A 9,469-nucleotide genomic window follows, 5' to 3' on the forward strand; every position below is an offset into this window, starting at 1 on the left:
CTTTTAAACTTGAAAGCCAACTTGGAAATCCACGCAGGTGATAGTGCTGTGTTATACACACACACACACACACACACACACACACACACACACACACAGAAAGTGTCCTTTGTGCACTACAGAGTGCAAAACATTACTTCAACTGTAACCAGATATTAATCCGTTTTGTTGTTAGATTTATTTTAAAAGCAATCAGATTTGATATTGACAAGTTTATTAGTTACATACTGTAAGTGCAGCTAACAGTTCTTTGCACAAGGAGAGTAAAGGTGCCCATACTCTAGTGCAGAGGTTCCCAAACTGTGTGCCGTGGCTCACTGGGGTGCCTCGGGACACTTGCAGGGGTGCCCTGGGTTGGTGCTCCAGGACCAATTCAAATTATTCATGGTCAATATAATAGGCAAAACCAGTGCTGGTGGCTGCCAGTCATAAAATATGTGGCCAAACAGAAGCAAATCTTGTCCCTCACCACACAACTGAACCTAAGGATGACATATAAACGCGATCTACTTAATGTAATATTTCTTTCTAAATTTCTCAATAAGAAATTTTTTGCCTAGGGGTGCCGTGAAAAAAATTCTGATATACTAGGGCGCCGTGATTCAAAAAAGTTTGGAAACCACTGCTCTAGTGCGTTTCTGCATGATTTCATCCAATTCTGACATTTCGGCCCGATAAATCGGATGAAAACTGGCAAATCGCATGTGTTTTACCTCCGATCCGATGCGCAGTCCCGTGAGCATCGGATCGGAGCCCCTGGATCGGAAGTACTGCACTATAGATATATTGTGCCGGCAGCATTGGCTGGGGTCGCATACGATACATCATATGCAAAAGGACTGCATATGATGTATCATATGTGATCCTGCTGCCGGGCGGTTCAAGGGTGATCGTATGCGACTTCTACCCTCCGAGAAGTCGCATAAAAGTGTATGGCCAGCTTTAGGGTGTGAACAGTCCTCTAGCGGACTGTGCTAAAATATTTCCGGTCACATGGGCAAATTCCTGCAAGTGCTGGTCTTAGCCCATTACTACTGTATTTCAAGTGCCACAAAAGGAGAAATGAATACACTATTTATTTAGGTTTTATTTTTAAGATGTGTTTAACCAAAGAGAACCTTTCGTAATACAATTCTGTAAGTTAGTTATACATTTGCTTTGAAAGATTAAAAATCTTTCAAAGCAAATGTATAACTAACTTACTGAAGAACCAATTTAAAAGGCAATATGCATTTACTAAACAAGTAAGCTAGAAAAATGCTTTTCAGAATTCATACTGAGATCAGGGGGCTTACAGTATGTAATAGCCTGCGAGCTGCAGGATGTGCAGGAATTCCGATGAGTATGCCCATATTTTTAAAGCAGCCATCTTTACAAGGCAAAACAACCCTGGTTTTGTCTTGTAAATGATTGCTGCTTTAAAAATACGGAGAGAGACTCGTCGGAATTTCGGTACAGCCTGCAGCTCGCAGGCTATTACATAAATCCCCATAATTTGGGTCTCTGGATTTGATTTCTATCACAGTAGTCAATCACATCAGTCCTTATATTAGTGGAGCTTCAAACCTACAAGAGAAAGTGTAGAATTTGCTCAGCACAGTCTATAAAAGGTTTGCTTCATCTCCCCCAATTGCACAAGCACACTAGGGTCCATTGTTGTCAGGAGTAAATTAGCCTACCAGTGTGTGTGTGTGTGTTTCTGTACTTTTCCAGAAATCAATGAAACATGGCAGCAGCATGCAAATTCCACACAGAGATGGCACCAATTAAAATTAACCCATGGCCCAATGCTGTGAGACAGCATCACTAACCACTGTGCTGCCCAGTATAGGTGTAATGTACTATACATTTGTTGAACATTCCTGGGAAAACCAGCACACCCTGTTCTTTCAGCTCCATCTAGTACTTCCTGCCTTAGGCATTATTTCAATTATCTTTTTTGGGAGTCAAAGATCTTAGGACTCCAGTCTTTAAGGGTTTGTTCACACCTATCTTCTTTTAATACATTAATACCATATTTGCATGAAAGGCAGAACAAAAATAGAACACATAAGAATCGGGTGACTGCCAACAGTGCATTATAAAATGTCAAATAAATCTGACAAAACAACATGCTGTATTTCTCATAATGCACTGGTACGAGTGCCATGCATGAAAAACAAATGGAGAACCCTTAAAATATATGTTAGTTTTTTTCCCCATTTGGTTAGATCCATTTATCACAAAACTTGTGAACAAACCCTCAGCGCCAATATGCTGGAAGCTGGCAGTCTGCTTCATGTTTAATATCAGTTTATCAGCAGCACAGTGAGTGGGTATTCATAGTGCTTAATCATACTGTAAATATGTTTAGAGTTTCCCACACAGGGTTAACTTCTTGCAGATAAAAATAGACAGGGTGAGGGTGAGGGGGGAACCTCCCAGATTTTAAAGGTTAACATAAATTCAAGGTTTAATGCTAACCAAAATTTTGGTACATAAGCTAAAAGTGCATGGAATACAGTTTATTTTCAATTGGTTTGAATATACGTAGTATCGTCATTTCTTGGCGTTTAGACCTCACCTTTCAGATGGCCATGCTGGCTGTGTAGAGGCCTTTCATGTAGCTGAGGATTGTTTTCTGCCCAGTAATGAAAAGTCTGCATGTTAAGGTAGCCAGACAAATAAAAGTGAACTTTGTCAAGAAATGGAAGCGTTAACATCGGAAATGATCCGCCGAGTGATGCGAAACATCAGAAATAGTCTACACACATGGCTGCTACGACGGGGCAAATTGTGGCGGACCGAATGCCTTTGCAGCCATGCTGCACAGACAGCGGGCTACCCTAAACCACCGATACGATTGCAATTTTATTGTGATTGCAACGCTGGCCGCCCCCTGCATGCGATTGATAGCAGTTGCAGTTTTGCTATTTTAGCAAAACTGCAACTGAAGCTGAATAAGGCACAATTTAATAACAGTCTGAATAGCATTGACCATGACTTTATGCTACTCTTTAAAATCTGGGAGGTTCTTGTATAAAAAGATGGACACAGAAGAAACTGGATGACTGACTAGTTTCTATGTTGGAGTAGAGAAGTGGGCATCATTGTCAAATAAGTGAGAGGAGTAAAGGAGACTGAAAAGACATTGGAGATCAATCCGATTTGATTGTAGCTGTGCTAAATTTAGCACAGCTACGATCTTCTTCCCTGATATGTGGGGGGACGCCCAGCACAGGGCTAGCCCGCCCCGCATGTCAGTCTGGCCCCCTCTAGCAGAAGTGCAAAGGCATCGCACAGCAGAGATGCCTTTGCACTTCAAGAGTAGCTCCCGGCCAGCGCAGCTTTAGCGTTCTAGCCGGGAGCTACTCATCACTCCCTGGCCCGCAGCGGCTGTGTGTGACGTCACGCAGCCGCTGCGGTCCGCCCCTCGTTCGGTCCAGCCACGCCTGCGTTGGCCGGAACAAACGCATGCCAGCGATTGCCTCTGCCTGTCAATCAGGCAGAGGCGATCGCATCCCTGCTAAGGACTTCGGCCGTCTGGTATGCACCCGCACACTACGGCGCATGCGAAGCAGGGACCCATTTGCTGTGCTGCGTTAAAACGCAGCGAGTGAATGGGTCAGAATGACCACCATTGGCCCTTATTCAGAGATGGACGCAGCTGCTGTGTCCATAGGGTATGCGCACCGGCCATATTGTGCATGCGCGACCCTTCACCATGCAACTGTAGAGATCAGGCACCGCAGACGTGTCATGGCCATTTTTGGGGCCAGCCTATGAAGTTGCCTGCGTTTCCAGCAATGGGAAACGTGGCAGCAGGACCTCAGTCCCGCAGGAGTCAACCTCTAATCGACCATATCGCAACTGATTTACGAACATGTCGTGGGTCTGTGCCACACATGCTGGGTGGCCCCCAGCATGTGAGTACATGATCGCAGATTTTGCTGAGACAGCAAAATCTTCAACCAAATCTGAATAAGCCCCACTGTCTGTATAAAATGCTGGTGTGACAGAGGGGGAGAGCGATAGTATTGTACAATGCTTTAGCTTTTAACAGTGCTGGTCTTGCAAGCATGCATTTACTCTTATAGGAGTTCAGGTTTATTTTTCCTTAGTAACAAACAATCTCAGTTTTCTGTGTTCTGCAGCCAACATCTACCACCTAGATGGAAAGTTATAGATTCTCTATCACGTGCATCAGTGTTGGCAGAAGTCTGTAACCAAATATTAACTACAGTTATCTGCCAGTGTCCTCTTTACATAACCTAGAAACCTAGTACATACCTCCCAACATGACCCTCTCCAGGAGGGACACAATGCTCTGCTTCTGGACTTTTCTCTTAATGTTTAATTGCCGGCACCTGTGTTGTACAGGTTAATGGATAAGAAAAGTGTTTCAGCACAGGTGACTGCAATCATAAAATAAGAGGGAAGTCCAGAAGCAGAGCATTCTGTCCCTCCTGGAGAGGGTCATGTTGGGAGGTATGCTAGTAACACAGCTTCTATTTGTCCATTCTTTGGTAAATCTTATTATTTAACCAGTCTCTGGCCAGTGTCACAGCTTGTGTTCAGGAAAACTCAAGGGCATAATGATCACCTGGAACCACATGTGAATCTTTTTGGAATAAAAATAAATAAATAAAAATGTTAATGATTTTATACTTGTACAAGGAACCACAGAGATCTATCTGACAAATTATTACATGCCTTCTGTGCATTATATATTTATTATGTAGGCATGATTAGGACTAGCGAGTGTGAATTTACATATGATATAATAATTGTCTGTTTCTGTGAGAGGCCACACTTTTTCCAGCGAGGCCATGCATCCTTTTAGTATAATATATATTATATATATATTATATATATATATATATATATATATATATATATATATATATATATATATATATATATATATACACATATACATACATACATACATACACACGTTGTGTCCCATAAGGCCCCCAAATCTCTTCAGTTTAGGGTCCTACAGTCCTAAATCCGGCCCTGCCTGGTAAATAACATTTTCTTTTTCATTAGTTTTAGCTTTTCTGACTCGCAGTTGTATTTAGTTTCTATGCAGCTGTGACAGTACTACCTTGCAGAAGCTATGGCTACAGATCAGCACAAAGTCATATTATGTAAAAGAGACAGACGCCATCAGATGAATTCTGTATTAATTAATGTTTCCTGTTTAAGATCCCAGAATGAAGGATCAATATGTCAAGTCCAAGATAATTGAACTAAACTGTGTTTCTGCTCCAATAAAGCAGTTTGCAGTACAAAGTGATTTAAGTTGAAAAACAAACCCACATAAATATGACACTTGTGTTGTGCATAAAACAATTACAAAATGAGTCATCCTTGTAGAGTAATCTTCTGTAGCCTAGCCCCAAGGTATTTCTGCAGATCATTTCCACGGTCTGAATGCTTGGTCAGCAGTTACATGGGAACCACTGACAGGCATTACTGCTGTATAAGGACAAGCACCATACATCATAGTCACAAGCAATTGCTGCCAGACAGAAGTTTACTTACAGGTTGAGTGTCTGGTTTCATATTATTTTCAGACAAATGCTCAGGACAAACGCACCCTAGAGGAGATAAAACTATAGGAAATATATAGCAGTAATCAATGATGACCAAACATTTACATTGTAAAGATCCATCCTGTTTGTTTATTCTAGGAGACTAGGTAGTTCCACAGATGTAACATACTGTATTGTTTTGACCTCCATCAGTCAGTCACTCAGTATTACTAGATACAGGGGAAGATGTACTACTAAGCCTTTGAGAGAGAGAAAACGGAGAAAGATAAACCAATCAGCTCCCAATTGTTATTTTTCAAATACCTGTAACATGGCAGTTGGGAGCTGATTGGTTAGAACTCTCTGCACTTTATCATTCTCCAGAGCTTAGTGCATCTGCCCCATATTGAGGAAGATGTGCCAAATCTTTGAGAAAGATAAAGTATCAAACCAATTAGCTTCTGTCATTTTTCAAGCACAGCCATAGCGTTTATGCCTGGGAGGAAGCCGGGATAACTTAGGAGAAGTAACATGCTGCAGAACAGAAGGCCTGGATAGAGCTGCATAAATCAGACGGAGCACTGCAGCCAGGCATTGCTGGGAAGCTCATCTGGTTTAGAGCCAGCAGTTGTGTCAATATGCAGGATATGTGATTGGCTCTCACATACACACCCACTCCACTCCCAGAGAGAAGTCTAGAAATCAATACGATCTGCGTGGCATGTACAAGTATACACTTCCAACTCTTTCAGGCTTTGCCTGATGAATCAAATGAAAGAAAGATGGAAGATAGGCTTAGCACTATTAATAACATGAGTTACTGGATTTTGCAGGTGCGAGACATTTCATATGCATGATATTTACGGAGGTAAAAGTGTAGCACACATCCCTTATGCATTAAAAATTCAAATGTGCTAAAACAATTAGAAAAAAATACAGTATATATATATATATTTTTTTTTTTATATTTTTTTTTTTTTTTTTTTTATATTTTATTATTTCAAAAAAAAAAATTATATGTGCATACGATCCATAGCTTCGCTCTCTGCTGGCAAGACATAATGCAGTTTTTCAGACCATAAACCATTTTTCCAGGTATGTTCTTGTTTTCAAATTGCATCCAAGGAGAGGATGTTCTCCAGGAATGTATTCCCCAGTTAAGGCAAGTCACATACTGCCAGACAGTATACTGTGCCAACTAACCCAAGACGTGGCTGGCATCATTAATTCACATACATCAACAGATTATATGTAATTTACATTTAGTGGTATACTCAACAAGTTCTGCAAATCATTGCTATTTTACTATCCAATTCACTGCAAGTAGCAGTGGTGGATACTAAAACCCCAGAGCAATGCAATAGTACTCTGGGGGTAATTCCAAGTTGATCGCAGCAGGAAATTTTTTAGCAGTTGGGCAAAACCCAACTGCAGTTGTGCACTGCAGGGGGGGGCAGATATAACATGTGCAGAAAGAGTTAGATTTCGGTGGGTTATTTTATTTCTGTGCAGGGTAAATACTGGCTGCTTTACTTTTACACTGCAAATTAGATTGCAGATTGAACACACCACACCCAAATCTAACTCTCTCTGCACATGTTAAATCTGCCTCCCCTGCAGTGCACATGGTTTTGCCCAACTGCTAAAAAAATTCCTGCTGCGATCAACTTGGAATTAGGCCCTCTGTGACTATCCAAAGACCTGCTATCCCTGCAATCCCTATAACAGCTGCCGAGTGACTCACCAGTATTAGTGCTCATGCGTGAACTGGGGTTCTCACATGTGCTCAAATAACCAGCCATGCAGCGGAAGGAGCCAAACAGGGGCAGAGGGATCCCATAGGATCCCTCTTCACAACCCTGGACCTCCTTCTCTAGGAAGGAGAGGGGTCCAAACACAAAGGTCATCTGAAGATGGCAAAGGTTCCTGCTGTCAAGCTACTAAAAAGTACTATTTTTACAGCTTGATGAATTTTGGTCCCCATACAATAGAATGGGGACAGCAGACTAGATCAGTACTGAAAGGTAAGGAGGAGGTACCAGCATACTTGCCAACTTTGCTGCCCCCTGGGCGGCTGTGCGGATGCTTGGTGGCACGATCGTATCATCATGGCTCCACCCCCCACTATAAAGTGCAGAAAAAACAGCGAGGCTATGATTACATGATTCTGCATGAATTGCGTTATCAGTCCCCCTTGAACCACACACTTGTGTAATTGTGTGGCCGTGGGGGATGTCTTGGTGCGAGCGGCTGGATAGGGGTGTATGAGACTTGCTCACCTTTCCAGGGGGATGGGAGGGGTTCAGTATGAAAAGCTGGCAGTCGGGATGCCGGCATTCAGTATACAGACACCGGCATCCCAATCGCGGCAATGCCAACAAGGGTGCGCAGGGTTCCCTAACCTCTTCTCCAGTGACGTGCGGTGGGGTGAGGCAGGCGAGGAGTTAATACTGCTGTACCTGTGTATAATGCCCAGATGTATGTTTTGGCTTAAATATTGCATGGAAATCTGACTCTGGGGTTAGCCAGTGCCTCCTGAGCCATTTAGCTCACCGCACGTCCCTGCTCTTCTCCCTATCCCTCCCTGTCCGCAGCCAAACCCTAACCTCCCCCAGAGGTGTCTAAACCTAACCCCCGCACCCCCCCCACCACCACCACCACCACCACCACCTCCCCTTCCCGCAGCCTAAACCTAACCTTCCCTGCTTAGTGCCTAACCCTAACACCTCCCCGGTGATTCCTAACCCCACAGCCTAACACTATCACCCCCCCCCACCCCTGGAGTGTGGCTAAACCAAACCCCCTCCTCCCACTGACTGTCGGGATCCTGATCTCTTCGGGATGCCGTCGTTGGTATTCTGACGGCTGTCAGGATTCTGATGTCAGTATTATAGCTGCCGGGATCCCAATAGCCGGGATCCTGAACGCATACAGGCTGGGAGCGCCACCCGTTTTTTCCGGGAGCCTACCAGCCGTTCAGGGAGAGAAGCCAAGTACTGATATCAGTGATATCGCCTACATTACCTTAATAATGAATGGCCCAAATATTTAATTTCTACAAAAGTAGATTCATTTTTTTTATCACCTACTTTGTAGAAATTAATGAATAATGAATAAACCCCTTACTGATATAGCGCCAGCATGTTCTACCGCACTTTACAATTTCTATGAAGTATATGCATGAACAAAACAAAAAAAAAGTCACCCATACTAAGTCCCTCTATTACTTCCATATGGCACACTAACAGTGTGCAGCGTGGCATCATCTGCACAGTAAAATAAAACTTTACCATTGAAATAACTGCAGCTACAATAAATACTAGCAATGGTCACTCATTAGCATTACCTGTATGGGTCAAATTTTGCATATTTCATCCATTCCAATGGATTACTCTCATAGGACTCCACTATGTTCTGGACTTCCTCTATATTCACTATATCACTGGAGAATATCTCATGCAGGATCTGGATCAGCTCATCCAATGTCTGTGGCTTCAGTACCTCTGTGTGTTCCATGTCACAAGTTGAGCCTAGGACAGCAGCAGATCAGTCGCACAAACAACTGTGCACATTCCCAGCCTTTCTTCACTATTTATGCTCTCCAACTTTCAGAGGGATGTACCAAGTTTCCTAGGGGTGTCAAGAATGATAAGATCAGTGTTTGTGTCAAGTTCTCCTTTTCTCTAAAAATGTTCTGACAAGGAAGACAGGTTAATCTACATACAAATAACCTTGTTTAAGTGGTTTATTTCTCTGTTTGCTATTGATTGTCATTATGCACTAAGTGATATCACCTATCCACCTTTCTCAGACTGGAGGAAAGTTTCTAGTCTCACACAAATGCAAGCTCTTGCATGCACTGCTTTAAAATAATGGGCTGGCAAGGGGGGTGGCTTCCCTTTATTTGAGCCAGCAACTATGCAAACCTAAATGCCATTCATTCCAATATG

The 9,469-nt window shown here is 42.8% G+C and overlaps 1 protein-coding gene across 1 annotated transcript in view; it reads right to left on the minus strand.

The window, feature by feature from the left end:
- CDO1 (cysteine dioxygenase type 1) overlaps positions 1–9,118 on the minus strand; it is a 61,763-nt gene extending 52,645 nt beyond the window's left edge. The window contains exon 1 of the mRNA XM_063964158.1: positions 8,866–9,118. Within this exon, the coding sequence (XP_063820228.1) occupies positions 8,866–9,035 (170 nt within the window). The 5' untranslated portion in view covers positions 9,036–9,118. The remainder of the gene's footprint in view (positions 1–8,865) is intronic.
- Between the last annotated feature and the right edge of the window lie 351 nt (positions 9,119–9,469).

The sequence above is a fragment of the Pseudophryne corroboree genome, chromosome 1 (genome assembly GCF_028390025.1).
Source record: "Pseudophryne corroboree isolate aPseCor3 chromosome 1, aPseCor3.hap2, whole genome shotgun sequence".
Taxonomy (NCBI): Eukaryota; Metazoa; Chordata; class Amphibia; order Anura; family Myobatrachidae; genus Pseudophryne; species Pseudophryne corroboree.